The sequence below is a fragment of the Elgaria multicarinata genome, chromosome 1 (assembly GCF_023053635.1).
Source record: "Elgaria multicarinata webbii isolate HBS135686 ecotype San Diego chromosome 1, rElgMul1.1.pri, whole genome shotgun sequence".
Taxonomy (NCBI): Eukaryota; Metazoa; Chordata; class Lepidosauria; order Squamata; family Anguidae; genus Elgaria; species Elgaria multicarinata.
The window spans coordinates 97,725,686-97,746,685 of NC_086171.1; the positions used below are offsets into that span (position 1 = coordinate 97,725,686).

At 43.1% G+C, this 21,000-nt stretch overlaps 1 protein-coding gene across 1 annotated transcript in view; it reads left to right on the forward strand.

The window, feature by feature from the left end:
* NUF2 (NUF2 component of NDC80 kinetochore complex) overlaps window positions 1-21,000 on the forward strand; it is a 50,042-nt gene that overhangs the window by 23,908 nt on the left and 5,134 nt on the right. Inside the window, exons 6-11 of the mRNA XM_063133277.1 lie at window positions 5,359-5,432; window positions 11,237-11,333; window positions 12,130-12,192; window positions 14,774-14,911; window positions 17,943-18,083; window positions 19,458-19,633. Coding sequence (XP_062989347.1) covers window positions 5,359-5,432; window positions 11,237-11,333; window positions 12,130-12,192; window positions 14,774-14,911; window positions 17,943-18,083; window positions 19,458-19,633 — 689 coding nt within the window. The remainder of the gene's footprint in view (window positions 1-5,358; window positions 5,433-11,236; window positions 11,334-12,129; window positions 12,193-14,773; window positions 14,912-17,942; window positions 18,084-19,457; window positions 19,634-21,000) is intronic.

Here is a 21,000-nt window from a genome sequence, read left to right on the forward strand (position 1 = left end):
TGGAGAAAAAGGCGGTTCATAAGTCCGTTGCCCACAAAACGGCAGTTACCAAGACTGTTCCAGACAAACCGTCAGACCATAGCACTGAAGTGCAGGCCAGAGCAAATAGGGCTGAGATACCCCTCACGCCTGGTCGGTCTTTATCAAGTTCAATGGCTAAGAAGGTTTCTAAGAAAGCCAGAACTCCGATGCCTTCTCCCGAACTGGAGAAGAAGAAGAAGAAAAAGAGAAAGAGGGATGCGGAGAGAGCCGCTTTAGCGTCACCTCGACCGCGGGAATCTGCCAGGAGCCATTCCACTCCTCCTACCGCGCCTACCACTTCGATACCGAGATCTCCTTCGGTGTCGAGGCCTCTGTCGGTGCCGATGGCCACGGTACCGACACGCCCTCCAAGTTTATCAGAAGGCGAGATCCGAGATTCGGTGTCGATAGCTTCCGCTCGACAACCTGTAAGACCCCAGGAGCTCCAGGGTTTAATCCCTGTACAGCCCTCGCCAAGACAGACTCCAAGACGCGATTGGGATAGAGTATCGCAGTACTCTGATCCCCAATCCAGGTACGGCTATTACGAGTGGGATCGTTACCGACCGCAACAATTTTTTCAAGGTGACCAGCAGCATTACCAGCCTGAGGGCTATTATGCACATCCTCCACCAACATCGAGGGTATGCCAGTTACCTTTGCCTCCTCCCTACATGCATCAAGTTTCGACGGTATCGACCCCTCGACATCGTGAACAACATGCGATACCGGTCGCTGCGCCGGCTGCATTATCTACGCAGGAAGAACGGCTAGATTTGCAAGTGGTGACGCTGTCTTTGCCAGAAGAGAACTACCCATCCGACTCCGAGTCGGCACACTCTTTGGTTCCAACCGCACCTTCTCCGGACGATGCAGTCGATGATGCTGACCCTTCTTCGCCGTCGGATGATATGGTCCGTTTCTCAGACCATATGCTCAGAATGGCCAATGCATTAGGCCTCGACATTCAGCAGGCAGATGAATCGGTCATCGACCCAATTTATGACGTGTTTCAAACAACAACAAATCAACGTCTAGCCATCCCAATACCTCACGCCCTAAAACAAGCAGTTCAGTTGTCTTGGAAAACTCCAGCAGTGGCTCAAACAACTTCAAAAAGATTAGAATCACTATACCGTGTAAAAGAGGATGATACACAATTTTTGGCTCAACACCCTAAACCAAATTCAATAGTGGTGGAGTCTGCACAGGGCCAGTCACAGAAAACCCATTCTGCGCCCGTAGATAGAGAGGGGAGAAAGTTAGACCAAACTGGAAGAAGGGTTTACTCATCCTCCGCCCTAGGAATCAAGGCGTCTGCATACGAGGCAACGATGGCGAGGTACCAGCTTTTTCTCTGGGAGAAGATGGGATCTTTGTGTGAACACCTCCCAGAGGACAAAAAAGAGCTCGCAAGGGTTTTTCAAAACGAAGCATCAGCCATAGCAAGGCAACAATTGTCCACCGCTCGACACCAGGTGGACTGCCATTCAAAATCGATGATGGGGGCCATTTCTTTAAGGAGGCATGCTTGGCTCAGATCAGCCAATCTTACGCACGAAACCAAAGCTAGGATTGAAAACATGCCATTCGATGGCGAAGGTCTATTTCATTCAAAAACCGATGAAACACTAGACTCCATCTATAAGGCAAGAACAACAGCCAAAAAGATGGGGTTTACTGCTCCTCCTCAGACTCAGTACCGATCAAAAAGATGGACAAGGCCTCCGATGCAACAACAGCATCGACCCCAATACCAGCTCCAACCTCGACAGCAACAACATCAGCTTCAGAGGAAGAGGCCTTACCAAGGCAGGTACCAACAAGAAAAAAGGCAGCCTGACTTCAGCAAGAAGCAGCGGGTTTGACTTTTCGGATCCAGATCCACCTCCCTTTGCGAACCGCCTAGCACCCCATTACCATCAATGGGAGTTAATAACAACAGACTCCTGGGTGCTCACTATCATCAACTCGGGGTATGCCATCGAGCTCGATGTCCTTCCTCCTTTTTCGGGCGTGAAAGTAACGGCGCCATCCCCTCCTCTGCTGCTCGAGGTACAGACCTTGCTGTCGAAGGGAGCTATCTCTCCCGTACCCGCAGAGGAACTCAACCAGGGGTTTTTCTCCCGATACTTCACGGTCCCGAAGAAAGATGGAGGTCTTCGACCGATCATGGACTTAAGGCAATTGAACAAATTCATCACCCCGAGGAAGTTTCGTATGATAACGATTGCTTCGATTTTGCAGCTCCTACACAAAAAGGTTTGGTTCGCAGTGGTGGATCTGAAGGATGCGTACTTCCATATCTCTATCAGGAAGTCGCATCAAGCTTACCTTCGTTTTTCCATCGGTACAGCCCAGTACCAATTCACCGTTCTTCCGTTCGGATTGGCCACGGCACCGAGGGTCTTCACGAAAGTCATGGCGGTGGTGTGTACCCACCTGAGACAGAAAGGGATATTTGTTTATCCATACCTCGACGACTGGCTTCTGGTAGCGGACAACAGCGACACGCTCCGGACAGATATTCTAACTACCCTCAACCTGTTGGACTCGTTGGGGCTGTGGATCAACGAAGAAAAATCCATATTGACCCCACAGCAGAGGTTGGACTTCATAGGGGTAACCCTCTCATCTCGAGACGGGAGAGCGTACTTACCCTTGGCCAGGGCGAGTACCCTTCAGCAGTTAGCCATCGATACCGAGAGCCGCCGAAAAATTTCGGCATGGACAATTCAGAGACTACTAGGTTTGATGGCAGCTACAACTGCAGTCATCAGGTTTGCAAGACTCAGGATGAGGATATTACAGGCCTGGTTTTTGAGGACTTTCGATCTTCGACACAATGCTCGACGAACTTACCTCTCGATACCGAAGCAAGTGAGGGCATCCCTGCAATGGTGGTTCTCGATGTCGACGCTCCTCGATGGGGTACCATTCCAACAGAAGGCGCCCTCGGTAACGATCACAACAGATGCATCCTTAGAAGGATGGGGAGCTCATTGCAACTCCCTTACCGCTCAGGGTCGCTGGCCTCTATATCAAAGAGAACAACACATCAACCATCTGGAGCTCTTAGCTGTGGAGAATGCCGTAAAGACTTTTTCACAAATGATCGAGGGCCGAAATGTCCTGATCGCAACAGACAACACCACCGTTGTGGCTTACATCAACAGGCAGGGTGGAACACGATCGCACCCTCTGAACCGTTCTGCACTCAGAATCTGGAACTGGTGCATCAAGAGAAAGACTTACCTGACTGCCATCCATGTAGCAGGAAAGGAAAACATCATTGCGGACTCCCTCAGCAGGTCCTTCGGTGTCGACCACGAGTGGGAGCTCGACGTCGAGGTCCGAGACGATCTCTTTCGTTGCTGGGGCCGCCCTGCTGTCGATGTCTTCGCTACCAAAGAAAACGCAGCTTGTTCCAGGTTCTGCAGCAGAGCAGGAAAGGGAAAGCACTCTTTAGGAGATGCTTTCACCAGGACTTGGAAAGGAAATCTCCTTTACATCTTTCCACCCTTCCCGCTATTGACGAAGGTGTTAGCCAAGATCCAGATGGACACCTCCAATTGCATCCTGATCACACCGTGGTGGCCTCGACAGACGTGGTTCTCTCACGCCCTTCGGTTATCGAGAGGGGATTACATCAGGCTCCCGTCGATACCGAAGCTCCTGTCTCGACACCAGGGCAGAGTTCGACACTCAGATCTGTCGACCCTCAAGATGACTGCATGGAGGATAACAACCACTCCTCCTCTGGAACCAGAGTTTTGACTGTGGACCACATTATTTTGGCAGCACTAAAGCCTTCCACAAGGAAATCTTATGCAGCAAAGTGGCAAAGATTTCAGAACTTTGCATCAAAAGATGGTAATCAAATACCAGAATCTTGCCACTTAGCCCTTATCCTCAATTATTTATTGACACTTTTCCAGCAGGGACTTAAGCTCGCATCCATCAGGGTTCACCTTGCTGCGATTACATCTTTTCATCAGGGTGTGGATGGTTTTACACCTTTTACCCATCCAACAACCAAGAAATTTCTGAAAGGTCTGAAGAACACGATACCGACTGTGAAGACTATCGTGAAACCATGGAGCCTGTCAGTTGTGCTGCAAGCATTGACACGCAAGCCCTTCGAGCCCATGGCTTCGACAGACCTTAGGCTGCTTACTTTAAAGACTGTCTTTTTAGTAGCCATCACATCGGCAAGACGTGCAAGTGAGCTTAAAGCTCTTAGGATAGATGTCCCGTACACTATTTTTCATAAGGACAAGGTTGTGCTACGCACAGACCCAGCCTTCCTACCTAAGGTAGTGTCAACTTTTCATCTGTCCCAGCACATTACTTTGCCTGCTTTCTTTCCTAACCCAACTACACCTCTTGAGTTTTCCTTGCATACTCTCGATGTAAGAAGGGCTCTTGCTTTTTACAAAGACAGAACGGACAATTTTAGAAAGACAAAACAATTGTTTATTTGTTATGGGGAGCCTTCTAAGGGACTCCCTGTCTCCTGCCAACGACTGTCACGTTGGATAGTGGAGACAATTGAATTGGCCTACTCTATTTCTAAAATAGAGTTAGTGAAACCTGTGACAGCTCATTCCACCAGAGCTGTTTCAACTTCGGTGGCCTTCACCAGAGGTGTTCCACTGACTGAAGTCTGTAGAGCCGCAACGTGGTCCACTCCATCCACGTTTGTCAAGCACTACAGTTTGGACACCCGTGCGAGGCAGGACTGCTCGTTTGGGAGGACAGTGCTCTCGGAGATCTTCAGATGATGCACCAACCCACCTCCAAAGGTATGTCAGCTTGCTACTCGCCCATATGTGTGATGCATAGAGACCACGAAGAAGAAAAGCAGGTTGCTTACCTGTAACTGTAGTTCTTCGAGTGGTCATCTATGCATTCACACAACCCACCCACCATCCCCTCTTGGTGGTGTGAGACTTATAAATGACACTGTTATATTGTGGAATGTACTTTATTTTATTTACACTCATGTTTATGGGGGCACAATGTCGGACTCCTGTAAACTGAGGTAAGGGCGGGAACCCCATGGACATGCGCGGTAGCGTGGGGGAGGGGTTCCCGCCAAAAACGTTCCACTCAGCTAGAGAAGGTTCCGGTCTGGTCTCTGCGCAGGCGCAAAGCCCATATGTGTGAATGCATAGATGACCACTCGAAGAACTACAGTTACAGGTAAGCAACCTGCATTTGTAACTGTTACTGCCTCAGCTGCCCCTAAGCATAGTCCCAGCTATTGAGGAAGTGTGACAACAAGCTGTTTTGTAGAGTAAGGTATAAATTATATATAACATGTTCTTTCCTCAGAAATCAGCTATGGAAAGAGAGCAGCGACTTCAGATGGCAATCCAGGAGGCAACATTGAAGCTGGAGAAGCTTGAGTAGGCTGTCTACTGATTGGATACCTCAGTTTAAAACAACCAATGGCATTTAAGGACCCAGTTCACAGGGTTTTGAAGGATCTACATGCTTTGGGATGCAAACATCTTTCCCTATAAGGCATAAAATCCATAGTATGAATTGGAGCCTGCAAGTGTAAACCCTGTTTACATGATCTGCCTATCCCTGTGTGTGCTCTTTGCAATCTGGGATGGCATGTAAACCAAAGGTTTGCTCCTGGGTCCCAATGCTTATATTGTCATGCTAGGGTCAGTTGTAAATTGGCCTTAGATGTTCAGTGTGGAGCATTCTAAATGGTAACTATTAACAGGTAACTAGATACAGCCAATGAATTCTTGTGTACTTACATTCCTTCTCACTTCAGCTATCTATTTCTGTGATTATGTTCAGATAATTTTGGGGTTGGTCAATGGTGACAAGAGTTCAGCACTTTGCCTTACTTCCATAGAAGTCAACAGTTGTCATTTTCTTACATGGGAAATGGTCCTTTCCATCTTCACTTTGGACAGTTCTCTTGTGGCTTCACTTATTATTATTTTGCCTTGTATGGGGAAGAGAATGAATATGGGCTAACAGTGTGATACAAGTAAGGTGGCAACACATTGTAGTAGGACAGGGATTGGCCAGAGAGGAGAGGAAAGGTGTTTGCATCTTCTTCCTCTTTCTTGCCCCAAACATGATTTTTCACTGTGCATTCCTCCTAAGGAGGAGGTTGGTGGGAGGCTCCTTCCCCTCTGGTTCTACTATTATGTCTTCTGCTGTCCTCTCTGCTCATAACTCCCAATAAGCAGGGGGGAAGGGAACAGAGCCTCATTTTGTCACTGTGCCCAGTGATACTGGATTTTCCAGAAATAATGAATTGAAAAAAATTCCAATAGAAATTAGATTCATTTTGTAGTAGTAGTAATTTATTAATGTTTAGGCTGTAGGCCATTCACATGCAAAATAAATACAACATGAAGAGACAACAATATGAAAATACTACATATAATCACATACAGATCTTACATAATAAAAGAATAAAATTCAATACAATTAAAAGCATAATTTGTATATAAAATTTGTAGTTAGATAAGAGCATTTCCAGCACAGTCAACTGCGATCTCAGTAATAAGTCTTGCCCGAATTATCATTGCTGCCAGGGGAAAAAGAAATACCTTGTGCGTTACCCTAGAGTCAGTGTCAGACAAGAGATAGAAAATCTTTTCTGAAGTGGTATTGAAGTGTAGTTGATACAAAATAGATTAAAAAAAATAGTTCTTGGTTCAGAGTATAAAGAACAAGAGCAAATAATGAGGCAAATCTTCAATTTCTGGGGCCCCACAAATACACAGACGGAGGGTCAAAGGGGTATGATGATATCTGCCATCTGTCACAGCTGTAGGCATTGTTTGAAAACGGAGGGCTGTACATGCTTGCCTAAGCTTTGGGGATGCAAGCTTTACCAGGTAAACAGCCCTTTGATGGTCAAATTTATAAAGCCTATACCACCGTTTTGAAAATTTAGAATTGTTGATAGCCTGTCTATCCAGCCGAGCACCATGGTTAAAAATATATTCCCGAAGTTTCTCCTTTAAGTTCAAGACAGAAAAGTTGTCAAGAAGAGCAGGATACAGTTCAAGCAACTTGTAATATCTTGAACTCCAGCTTTTGCAGTTTGATAGCTGTTCAAAACATAGCTTGGGGAATATCCTAACTGAGGAATCATATACAATTCTCCAGTAGTTAAATAAAATAAAATGAATACGAGATCTAATAGAGGGGAGATCTACTTCTGTCTGGACCAATGCCTGGTGGAAGTCTTAACAGTTTTTAAAGAAATGTGTTCTGAAGTGCCTCCAGTTTAGCTATCTGAAAGTCATCCCAGCCCCAGACAGCAGCACCAAATAGGATCTGGGCAATGACTTTACTTTGAAATATTTTCAGGGCTGGAACAACCAAGTGTCCTCCTGTAGTGTGATAAAATCTAAGGATTGCTCCAATAGATCTCAAAGCCACTGCTCTAGTAGCTTCTATATGGGGCTTCCAGGAGAGGTTTTCTGCAAAATGAATGCCAAGGTACTTAAATTCCCAGCATTGTTCAATCTGATGACCATTGATAGACCATTGGAAATGAGAATGTCTTTTCCCAAACACCATCACCTTTGTCTAGTTAATGCTCAGTTTTTCTTTAGTGCAAAATAAACTGAGTTTAGAGAGCAGCCTTCTCAAACCTATATGGGAAGTGAAATTAGAACCATATCATCAGCATATAAAAGGATAGAAATCTTCTTTGACCCAACTGAAGGCGGAAAAAGTTCTGGGCCAGACAATGCTGGGATTATGTCATTCAAATATAAATTAAAGAGTAATGGTGCCAGTAGACATCCTTGTTTTACTCCTTTGTGGGGATAGAATCAGTTAATGAGCCAGTTGTATTGGAATAGAGTTCCTTAATTAGAAACAATAGGTGCTTATCTATATTAGTGTTGGCCAGTTTATTCCACAACAAGTTTCTGTCAATCAAATCAAAAGCTGCTGCTAAATCAACAAAGGCAACAAATAAATGTTTGGTAGGACCAGCAATCCCTTGTTGGGCTAAAAAATAGAGTCAAGCAATGGTCAATAGTGCTCTGCCCTTTCCTAAATCCAACCTGTTCAGGGTGGATAATATGGTTGGTAAATTCCTCCAGTTTTTTTAGCAGGTGTTTACTGTATAGTTTTAGAGTCAATATCTAGAAGACGAATAGGCCGATAATTGTTTGGGTCTTGCTTATCACCCTTCTTGCAAATAGGAACAACAACACTGTTTCCAGCCCATTGGGATTATACCTGTATTATTAATATGAGTAAACACTTTAGCTAATATTGGGGCCCACCACTCAGGAAAATACTTAAATATTTCTGGAGGCATGATATTTTCTCCTGAACCCTTGCACAGGGCAAGAGCTGCAATCAACTTCTTTATCTCCGACACTGACATGGGGCCAATAAGGCAGACAAGTAGTTTCAGAAACAGTAGAAGGGTGGTTCCCCGGGGATGTTGCTCCATAAAATCTGCTAAAATGAGTATGCCACTGATGAGAAGAAATGTTCCCTATAATTACCAGTCTAACTGTGCATACCAGTAGAAGTTATATCCCAAAACTGCTTCTCATTCTTTTCCGTCACAGCGAGGGCTAATTGTTTCCATTGTGTCTTTCTTTTGTTTTAAGAGTGCCTTATAAGATAACCTCATAGAAGCTAGAATGTGCTTGACCCTTGCCCCTCGTGGCTCATTACATCAAATAAGGAGGGGATCGCCGGCTGGGTCCAGGAGGTTGTAAATGCCTCCTTGAGAGAGGGAGTGGTGCCGGCCTCTTTAAAAGAGGCGGTAATTAGACCACTCCTGAAGAAGCCTAATCTGGACCCGGAAGATGTTAACAACTACAGGCCGGTGGCTAATATCCCTTTCCTGGGCAAGGTGCTTGAGCGGGTGGTTGCAGGACAACTCCAGGCACTCTTGAATGAAACGGATTATCTAGATCCATTTCAATCGGGCTTCAGGCCTGGTTTTGGAACGGAAACTGCCTTGGTCGCCCTGTGGGATGACCTCTGTCGGGAGAGAGACAGGGGGAGTGCGACCCTGTTGGTTCTCCTGGACCTCTCAGCGGCCTTCGATACCATCGACCATGGTATCCTTCTGGATAGGTTGTCTGAGCTGGGAGTTGGAGGTACTGCGTTGCAGTGGTTCCGCTCCTACTTGGATGGCCGATTCCAGAAGGTGGTGCTGGGGGATTATTGCTCTGTGCCGTGGCACCTAAGCCATGGGGTTCCACAGGGCTCTATCTTATCCCCTATGCTGTTTAACATATACATGAAGCCGCTGGGGGAGGTTATCCGGAGATGTGGACTGAGGTGTCATCAATATGCGGATGATACCCAGCTCTACCTTTCCTTTTCATCAAACCCAGGTGAGGCAGTGGCTGTTCTGAACCAGTGCCTGGGCACGGTAATGGACTGGATGAGGGCTAATAAACTGAAACTCAATCCAGACAAGACGGAGGTACTGTTAGCGGGTGGTTCTTCTGTCCGGCGAGGTGATGTTTGCCCTGTCCTGGACGGGGTTGCACTCCCCCTAAAGGATCGGGTCCGTAGTTTGGGGGTGCTCTTCGATCCAGAACTGTCACTTGAGGCACAGGTGAACTCAGTGGCAAAGAGCACCTTTTATCAGCTCAGGCTGATATACCAGCTGCGCCCTTATCTGGACAGAGATAGCTTAGCTACAGTTATCCATGCTCTGATAACCTCTCGTTTGGATTACTGCAATGCGTTATACGTGGGGCTGCCTTTGAAAACGGTCCGGAAACTTCAACTGGTGCAAAACAGGGCAGCAAGGTTATTAACAGGGACTGGCCGGCGAGATCACATTACGCCAGTCCTTTTACAACTTCATTGGCTGCCAGTCCAGGTCCGGGCCCAATTCAAAGTGCTGGTATTGACATTTAAAGCCCTAAACGGTTTGGGGCCAGGTTATCTGAAGGAACGCCTCCTCCCATATGTACCTACCCGGACCTTAAGATCATCTACAGGGGGCCTTCTCCGTGAGCCCCTGCCAAAGGAAGTGAGGCAGGTGGCTACTAGGAGGAGGGCTTTCTCCGCTGTGGCACCCCGGTTGTGGAACGAGCTCCCCAGAGAGGTCCGCTTGGCGCCTACACTGTACTGCTTTCGTCGCCAGCTGAAGACCTTTTTATTCACTCAGTATTTTAACACTTAATTTTAACTTAAATTTAAATTTTACTGTTTTAACTCTGTATTTTAATCCTATATCAACTTTGCTGTGTGGTTTTATCCTGGTTGCGCTTTTTATACTGTATTTCGTAATTGTGTTTTAAACTGTTGGGTGTTTTACTGTGGTTTTAATTTTTGTGAACCGCCCAGAGAGCTTCGGCTATTGGGCGGTATAAAAATGTAATAAATAAATAAATAAATAAATAAATGTCAGGAGAGGTAGTACCATTATTTCTAAACACCTGTCATGAATAATGTATTAATGCTTTCCGAGCATCTCTACATTCAAGATCAAACCATCTGTTGCCCACTTCTCTATTGGGTTTAAATTGTTTGTCACAGACCAATTTAGGTCTAAGATTTTGAATAATGGTTTGATAAGCAATTAAGATATCTGAATTAGAATGTAAGATTTTTTGATAAAGGGATTTAAAAGTTGGACTCTCAAATATCTGAAAAATGGAAGTGCCCAGATTGGTTGACAACTTTAATCTCTGTTCTCCCACATGAATTCCATTTAAATTTTGAGAGGGATGTGGGAGGTGGAGCATTTCAAAATTAAATAGCAGTGATAGAGGGAAATGATCACTTTCAACCCTGTTGTTAACTTCAAATCTATGAATGTCTGGGAGCAGATTGGCAGAAACTGCTATATAATCTATTGTGCTAGCTTCCCTGTTGAGATTCATTTTCATAAGAAATTTTTCTGATGCCCTACCCCATGCTCTATAAGATCCTTTCCAATTCTGCCTAAATTTGCAGTTTCTGGCCCTGGACATTGACATACATTCGAACTATATTTGGCTTAGTTTGCATAAAGATTCACCTTTATGTGTAAGACATTAATTGAGAGAACTGTTCTCATTTATAGTTTCTGTAAGATTATAAACAGTGTCCACTTATATAGCACTACAACGCTTAAAGTTGCGAGACAGTTACATCAAAAAAGAACAGCTTTTCTAATAAGTGAAAGGGTAATTAGACTATATAAGTATGAATTTATGCGAAGTACCGAACATTTTTTTTGTACATGCAGTACTATCCCAGCAGATCAACAAGTAGAGTTCAAGGAGCTGTCTCAAGATATTCAAGAGTTGGAGAAAAAACTCAACCAAGAATATCGGCAGAAAACGGTGTGTATGTGACTTTTACAAAAGTCAGTTTGAGATGTAAAGCTACTCTGGCATTGCATTTTCTATTAAAGAACAACCTTAGGTTTGGGGGTGTTGTTATACTTTAAGACACCTTGTCCCTTGAACTCCTCTTGCCTTTGTAGAACATTAAAATCAATGGCTTGTTCAGGTGTTAGGAAATGTATGCAGCTGCAACTTGTACGAATATGCTGATACTACCTTCATTTGAGTGAGGGCTTATTTGTGCCCTGTGCAGAGAGGGACTTACTTGCATTGGGCCTCCGTCCATTGCAGTCAGGCTGGGCAAAGTTCTCATAGATGAATGCACTCAGCATGGCTGTGTTTGCTTCCTCATTCACTCTTGCAGTACTCCCTCTGTGGGCACATTGTTTCTCTCTAGCTTCCCTAGAAACCATTTAAATGCTTTGACTGTGGCAAATATTTTCCCCAGAAAGAACAGCTTCAAATGCGCTAGGGAGTCCACACAGGGGAAAAACCACATCAATGTTTGGAATATGGGAAATGTTTTCAAAAACACCAGAGGGTCTGCAAGGAAGAGAAAACAAATTTTAAATTTTGTATACTTTTTAACGCTCACTGTTTTTAACTTTTGTAAACCGCCCAGAGAGCTTCGGCTATGGGGCGGTATATAAATTAAATAAATAAATAAATAAATAAATGGCTACATAATCTGAAGAACAAAATCCCAGGTAAAATTTTAGAGTATTTTGGAGTTCAAAGTGAAAAGTAGAACTTCTTATTTCCTTAACTGCTAAGAAATTACTTTTTCTACTAGAGTGTTTTGCAAGAAGTGATCCACCAAAAAAGAATGGAAACCGCAGAAAAAACCCAGAATCTGGTAAGTAGATCTCAATAGTGAGTTGCAGTAGAATTAAGAATAGCTTTGCCTTCCAGAAAGATAAAACTCAACATACGCTGATTTTCAACCAACTACATGCAATATGGAAACTTTTCATACAATTCCTAAAAGTATTGTTTTAAAACTACTTTATTCCTGTATTGCATTTGAATTTTCCTTTGAGGTTCTCAGACTATGTTCTCTCCTAGGCACTTACACAATAATGTATTTTATTTTTAGGTGTTTTCTGCGAAACATCCATATGCTTCCCAGAATGCTGGATAAATGCTGTTAGTAGGATAAATGCTGTTAGTAGAATGCTGTTAATAGGTGATTCTGCTGACAGGATGGGGGGGGGGTGTTCTACCGGTTCTGGATGGGATTGCACTCTCTCTGAAGGAGCAGGTTCGTAGCTTGGGGGTTCTTTTAGACCCATCATTGTCACTTGAGACTCAGGTGACCTCAGTGGCACGGAGTGCCTTCTACAAACTCCGGTTGGTGGCCCAGCTACGCCCCTATCTAGACAGGGATAACCTGGCTTCAGTTGTCCATGCTCTGGTAACCTCCAAGTTAGATTACTGCAGTGCGCTCTACGTAGGGCTGCCTTTAAAGATGGTTCGGAAGCTGCAGCTCATGCAAAATGCAGCGGCCAGATTGATTTCGGGAACCAGAAGGTTTGACCATATAACACCTGTTCTGGTCCGCTTGCACTGGCTGCCTGTATGTTTCCGAGCCCAATTCAAGGTGCTGGTTTTGACCTATAAAGCCTTACATGGCTTGGGACCACAATACCTGACGGAACGCCTCTCCCGACGTGAATATACCCGGTCACTACGTTCAACATCTAAGGTCCTCCTCCGGGTGCCTACTCCGAGAGAGGCTCAGAGTGTGGCAACAAGGGATAGGGCCTTTTCGGTGGTGGCCCCCAAACTATGGAATGATCTCCCTGATGAGGCTTGCCTGGCACCAACACTGCTATATTTCCAGCGCCAGGTTGACTTTCCTCTTTGGCCAGGCATATGGTGGCAGATCCTAATTACCCACATGTTTAGTTTTTAATCGGTTTTTTAATGTTCTGTGTTTTAGAGTTTTAAATTTTGTATACTTGTTTTTACCTCAATTTTAGAATTTCTGTAAACCGCCCAGAGAACCCTGGCTATGGAAGCGGTATATAAGTCTAATAAATAAATAAATATATAAATACCTTGAAACTATTGAGAAATGGGGACTTAAATAAAAATGGTGTCACTAGTCTTCTTCTGCTGTGCTAAAGGACTTGGGACTTTATAATATTATTATTATTATTATTATTATTATTATTATTATTATTATTATTATTTATATAGCACCATCAGTGTACATGCAAACCCCATCCAAACTATATAATAATTCATATATTTTCATTTTCATTTCTTACATTTCTATACTGCCCAATAGCCTGAGCCCTCCAATGTAGGGAGGAGAATGTTTTAACCTCATGGCAGACTTCCCCCTGTTCAGCTCAAGGCTATTTTAAATTGCTATGGGTTCTGGCAGACTAATTCCCTCTCAGTCTGTCCATTCTTTTTCAAAAAAATTTTGACACCTTCAGTACTGCATGCTCAACAGCCCTCAACCATAGACTTAATTGACAGACTCTTGCAGTCTGCCCAATGTCCAGCCCCCCCTTTTTCCCCTCCCCTCGGGTGGAAGTGAGAGCTGCCCATAGACAACAATGGAGAAATTAGGATTCTAGCATAGCTTTGATTCAGGAATATCAATGTCACGGCCCCACCCTCAACAAAACTGGCAACAACGGCAGGAATTGCTGTCTTTTTCATTGAATGTGAACCCAAAGGTTTCTTCTTCAGACATTTCTAATCTCTATACCCACAACATTCCATAGGTCCTTTAAGCTCTCAGGGTTATATTTTTTTGGGTTTTTTTATCCCCTTACTCATATATTTCTGCATATGTACAAAGTCCCCTGAGTGTGTAGAAAGCACTACATTATTTGAGTGTGGCTTCATTTCTCTTTTAAACTGATGAACAACAGATCACACAGGCTCACTATTTGTAGGAATGATAGTTTAAAACAAGTCAGTTATTTGGTTGTAGCATGACAGCCTTTCATTTCCTACAATAGTCATATTTTAAAATAATATGTAATTACAAAACAACGTAATACAATGCAAGTCTAATATTATTATGTAAAACAGATTTGAACTTTAATAAGGTATCTATTTTATACAGTGGGTGGTGTGTTTCTTCTATTTTAAGGAAATAATGGTTCCAAAGACCTATGTTGCTTCTTTTTGTAGAACAGGTTTTAGAATTTAGAAATTCAGAAACCTGAATTAAACTGCTGCATGTTGCACTACTGTTGTGTTCTCCAAAGTACGTACATAGAAGTGGAAGACTTGACTGCTGCTCTAAGATTTATTTGGCTACTGAGTAAATTTCTCTAGTTTGAAGAAAAAATATCTAATCATCACTAACTCCACTTTAAAAAAAAGAAGGCTTAAAGACAGTTTTTTTCTGATACCAAATTTAAACTGGTGGTAGCATTAAGAAAAGTTTTGTATCAACTCTTTTTAATTAGAATGACCTAAAACTGACCATATGTAATCTAAAAGAAGAACAAGAGCAACTGAAATCCAAGATTACAGAGTCTCCAGAGGAGCTGACTAATTGCAAAGAACGTCTGAAGCAGACAATACAGAAAATCAAGAAAGACAAGGTGCGTCTTGCTACTCCTTTGCATTTTATTTATTGGTAGCAATTAAGATAACTTGACAAGTGAGAAAAAAATATTTCCTCTAGTTTGTCTCAAAAACTAAATTAAACAAATTTATTTTCAAGTATATACAACAGATCGCTATATCACAGACTTTATATTAACAAAGCAGGAGATAATTTAGATGCTTTTCTAGGTTAAAAATGTTCAGTTGCTTTACTTAGAAGGTGGAAGGGATTAATCATCAGGGAATAAAGTTAGAGCTTCCAGTATTCTAAAATCTTCTTCCTCCACTGTTGGGTCCCTCTGTAGAATGACTAAATTCTGCATGCTCTGATTTCACCATCAAGTCACATTCCCCCACTTCCCAGATGCTTCTTATTATATCTTGCCTGTTGAAGAGAACTTGAGACCTCAAACATTTACACATTTTTGTTATCTTTTGGTTGGCCTAATAAAGGTATTACACTAACTTTTGGAATTTTACTGACGGCCAACATAGCTAACTTTGCCTTTTGTGAGATTTGGAGAATACTGAATTTTGCTGAACTCATATTTAACTAATGTGAGTTTGGGAAGTGCAGCTGGTACAGAATACAGCAGCTAGAGCACCCTTTACTACTAACCCATATATCTACTTACCATTGGAAATTGGTTCTTGGGTGATCAGCTTTGGTTCAAAATGACCCTGTACCAATTTCAGGAAAAAGTAAAGGAAAAAAAAAACTTGAGATGCACAGGAAAATGTTTATTGAGGGCCTTAATAAATCCTTCAGGGAACTACAGATGTGAACAACATAAAAATGTAATACATTTTATGAACAAAAAACTTTACGTTACAAAAATGTGCATGCTCTCAAATTTCATCAACAAAAAAGGAGCAAGACAATCAAATTACTTATAAATTAGAAAATTAAATCATTTTTAAAAACAGTTTTTAAAATGGTTTTACTAGTTAACATTGGGCCAGTTTGCATTTCACAGTTACTTAACCCATGATTTGCCAGGATGGTGCCGTAAGCCGCTCCCATTTTCTGTAAACAACCTCTGATCCATGACTAACTGCTGGAACTCATGGGTCGATGCTTGCATGTCACACTCAGAACCAATTGGAGGCTGTTTACAGAAACTGGAAGTGGCTTGCAGGATTAAATAGCCCATGATTTTCCACCATGAAGTGCAAACTGGGTTTACGAGAGCAATTTCGATATGAAAATTGCATGGGAAAACACATCAATCTAAACCTTGTCTACTTTAGCCAAGGGCTAGCAATAAAGCTACTTTTTTCAACTCATTTGTAATGTAGCTTCCAGACTTACTTCTTTCAGTCCAGCTTTTTGTCTCTTGAGTCTGGCTCATCTACAATACTTTTTGTCCTGGCTTCTTCTGACTTCTAGCTCTCTCTCTTTGCCAACTTCACTAATACACACTAATATTCCAACTCTCCCTCTTAACCTGTTAATCAGAAGAACAGTGGAACTTTGTACTGTATTTCTTCGATTCTAAGACGCACTTTTTCCCCAATATAAACATCTATAAAAACGGGCTGCGTCTTAGAATTGATGGCGTCTTAGAATCGCCTGCAAAGTGCGCTGTTATCCCTCCACCCTGCTCTCGATGCCCAGGCAGCTCAAGGGCTTGTTGAGCACCTAAGCAGCTCTGCACTCACCATCTAGGCTGGGGAATGTGCTTGGCCTGATTGGGGGCCTCAGCGATGATCCGCGGCTGCCCTGGGCCTATTTGTGCTCCCCAGAGCTAACTGGGCTCACACACACACCAACAGAGCTCCGAGCACTAAGCGGGCCCCGCCCGCCGCACCACGAGCACAGCCGGCCTGGTTGGGCCTAGTGGGCATGGCTATGCGGTTCCGTTCAGGTCGGGCCTGGCGGGCGCCTCGCCTTGTGCATGGGGCCGGGGCGGACGGGCGGGCGCTGCAGGGCTCGTGGAGGGTTGTGCGAGGTGGGCGGGTGCCGCCGGCTTCTTGTGGATGCTGGTTCTGTGCAGCAGAGGAGGAGCAGCAGCGCCGGCCGGGAAGACGGAGGCGATGCCCGGGAGGTGAGTTGCTGGGCCGGGGAGCCGGCGGGACGTGCTCCGGGACTCGCAACTGCGCCTCGCGAACGACCCGCTCCCTGCAAGAAGTGGTGGCAGCTGGTAAAGCCTCCGGGCCCTTGCACGTGCTCCCCGGTTGGCCCCCACCCACATCTCTTCCCTTACCTGCCTGCAATCTGCTCCCCATGCATGGCAGAATATTTTTCCCCCATATAAACATCTCTAAAATGGGGTGCGCCTTAGAATTGATGGCGTCTTGGAATCGAAGAAATACGGTAAGTTTCTGGTTATTCTAGTAGCTAGGTTTCTTTTGCCTTTTCAAGCATGACTTACTGCCTCTGCTACCTCCAGTAGTAGAGGCAGTAAAGCCTATGTACACCAGTTACAATATTTCTTTTTACTGGAGAAAATGCAAGGCAGTGGCAGAATAGATGTTGCAATACATAGGTAACAAGGATGAATTTTTACGTTTTTTAAAAAGGGTGCCTAGTATGTTTTTTAGTTACATCATTTTTATTGTGCTTTTCAGTATTTATTTACCAAGCAGCTTAAAATTTAAAAAGATTTTCAGAAAGCCTTTGATACAACCCCTAGTCCCCATACCCTACTGGTAACTAAGTCGTAGTGTATATAACTCTTCCCCTGCTTATCCTTGTCTTCATTTCCTACCCTTTCCTCTGTTGTTTCCCTTGTATGATTTTCTAAATTGTAAGCTCTTTAGGGCAAATACTTTTCTTCTTATTATTTGGAATGCACTTTTTACATGAGTGATGTTATATCAATATTGATGGTAATAGTATGTATATATGATAGCTTAATTATCTAGTCAGTATTTTATTTTTCTGATTTTCTAAAAGTTGAACAATAATTTCAGCACACCCTATTTGCCAACTTCTTGAAAATCCTCAAACATGGTAGATTTTCTCAAAACATCAGTAGCCTATGAAATGCTAAAATACTTCTTTCTTTCTTTTTAATGATAAAGCAAGACATCATTGAGAAGTATGAAGCTTATAGAGATCTGGTAGAGATGTTTCCATCATGTCAATTGGAGGTACAGTTGTACCAGAAGAAAATGCAAACCCAAGGAGCAAACGTGGATAAATTGCTGAATATATTGGCAGAGGTTTGTGTCATGCAAAGACAATTCAATTTTAGCTGTGGAACTGCTGTTCCTCAAATGTTTTGAGGCACAATCCCTACTGGCATGAGTTTACCATGATGAAAATTTCAGATTAGACCATGGGCTAGAGACAGAACGCTGGATGGTGAAATGGGAAATATGTTAGCCTCCTGTTGCAAGTGCTAGCTAGCAGTCTTGAGCAGACCCCATATATACTCAGAGGAAGGCTGTATTTGGCCCTTGTTCCAGCAGGATTGTGTCTTGTTGTAGTGTTGTTGGGCTGGCATTCTATCATAAGATGAAATTAATAGTGTTGGGGCACTTGACTGATAACTGTGAGAACCTGTAATAAATGCTGATTCCATGTTGGTTTCTATTCATATTAGCAGTCCAAAAATATTCAAGGACAATGAAAACCTCTACTGTTCTATGAAAACCCAATTGCCAAAATGTAGGTGTGTGTGTTAATACAGAGTTAAATGTGCATCTTGAAATTAATTCTCAACAGCCAACAAAACACATTTTAGCTAATCTTGTTACTAACCTGGAACCTTACCTCTGCCTGCGAATAAGATATAAATTTTAGTTCCCAATCCATTAATTTATCATAGTCGGTTAAGGAAATCTATTCAATAAGCCTAAAAGTCACCGTAAAGCCAAAAGTCTGAAAACACTGAAGATCATAGAATCACAGAATAGCAGAGTTGGAAGGGACCTATAAGGCCATCACGTCCAACCCTCTGCTCAATGCAGGAATCCACCCTAAAGCATCCCTGACAAATGGTTGTCCAGCTGCCTCTTGAAGGCCTCTAGTGTGGGAGAGATGCCTGGCTTAGTCCCAAAAATGAACTTCAGGAGCTTAGAAATGCTTGCTTCAAAGAAGAAACAAGTACTAAAAGTCCCTACCTTACCTTTTATTTGAAGGGATGGCCCCAGGAAAAAGGGCTGGGAGGCAAAAGTGTTGCTGGTTTTTATTAATCCTCATGGGGGGCAGGATTTTGCCTCCTGCTCCCAGATCTCCTGGGTGTAAATTTTCAAAGTAGACCTCTATCAGGGCAACAGATATTGCTTCACAATTTCTTCACTGATTATTGTGTAAATAACCTATCTCATTTTCAAGTTAATCTGATGTAACAAACAACCCAACAAAACAGTAAAATAACAGTCTTCAAAAGCTTGGTGAAATGATGCCTTTGCTTGCCTGAATGTATCAGAGAGTAAGGATAGTAAGTAAGCATTTGTTTTTGTTTTGTGAATCTTTTTCAAAAACAGGTTGGTAATGTTTGTATCATGTTGTTTAAACTGTACTATCTAGAAGAGAAGATATTTTTCCGTCACTGCGTCTCACATTTCTTCTATAAAACATTCGCATTCCAGATCCGAACCTTAGAGGACCAAATAGAGAATAGCAAAAGCGGACTCAAGAATGCCAAGACGGAAGAAATGTCCTTGAAAAGACTGGTTACTGTTAAACGGGAAAAACTTGCCACTACTGAATTCAAATATAAAAAGATACATGAGGATATTGAACAGCGCAAGCAGGCAATTACTGAGTATGAATGACTAGTATTTCTGTTTTTATCCTACTGTTTAAATATTTTAATACAACTTCAGACTTCCCTTCCCAAAGAAAGCACACTCAGTCATGCTGCCTTCTGGAAAGAAGGTGTACTAGTTATTTATGTATTTTCTTGTACTCAGGTGGTTATACCAGCAATGCAGGTTGAAAGCAACATTTTCAACATAGTTCTAATTTAACTTAATGGCCCTTCATTCTTTCATCATCCTGAAGAAAAAGTCACACTGGGATAGCTTCATGGCAAAGATTTCTACAAATGCCTATTTGCCTTTCATGAATCTTTCATAATTTCCTTGACACTACTCATTATCAAATATCTCAAGGTCTGTAAGGAAACTGGGGTTTGTGTCCCAAAGGGATACAGCACTTCTCTAGCAAAAGGGAAAATGGCACGTGATCAAAGCCTCCTAGGCAGTCTTACCTCCTCCTCCTGTCACTGCAATAAATTCACATGGCAGCATTTACAAAATCACAATTTTCATGATAACGGATGGTAGTGCTGTATTCAAAGGGTGTGAGACAGGGAAGCCATCCTTTAGTGGTTCTTAAGCAAGTTGATCAGTAAGAGTTGAAAGGTTCATTGACTAACAATGACCAGGTTTGCACCAAATGGCAAATTGTGGGTTAAATAATTAACCCTTGATTTTCCATGCACAACAGGAATGTTTTGTCACTGAGTTAATCACTAGGTTGCTGAGCCCCTAAACTACCCAGCACTCTGGATTTGCACATCATGCTCACAACCTACAACCCAGCTGATTGTAAATTGTTTATTAAAAGTGGAAGTGGAGGAACATGCAGGAGGAGACAGCGCACTCGCTCACTCTTGCTTGTGTAGACAACTATGTGTGAACCAGGTCACTATTTCCCAGACCTCAGATTTGAATCTCTCAATTCTTCTTCAGTGGATTGGGAGAGGGAGCTACTCCTCCCACTCCAGTAGGTTGTTGTTGTTTATTTGTTCAGTCGCTTCCGACTCTTCGTGACTTCATGGACCAGCCCACGCCAGAGCTTTCTGTCGGCTGTTGCCACCCCTAGCTCCCCCAAGGTCAGGTCTGTCACCTCCAGAATATCATCCATCCATCTTGCCCTTGGTCAGCCCCTCTTCCTTTTGCCTTCCACTTTCCCTAGCATCAGCACCTTCTCCAGGGTATCCTGACTTCTCATTATGTGGCCAAAGAACTTCAGTTTTGCCTTTAATACCATTCCCTCAAGTGAGCAGTCTGGCTTTATTTCCTGGAGTATGGACTGGTTTGATCTTCTTGCGGTCCAAGGCGCTCTCAGAATTTTCCTCCAACACCACAGTTCAAAAGCATCTATCTTCCTTCGCTCAGCTTTCCT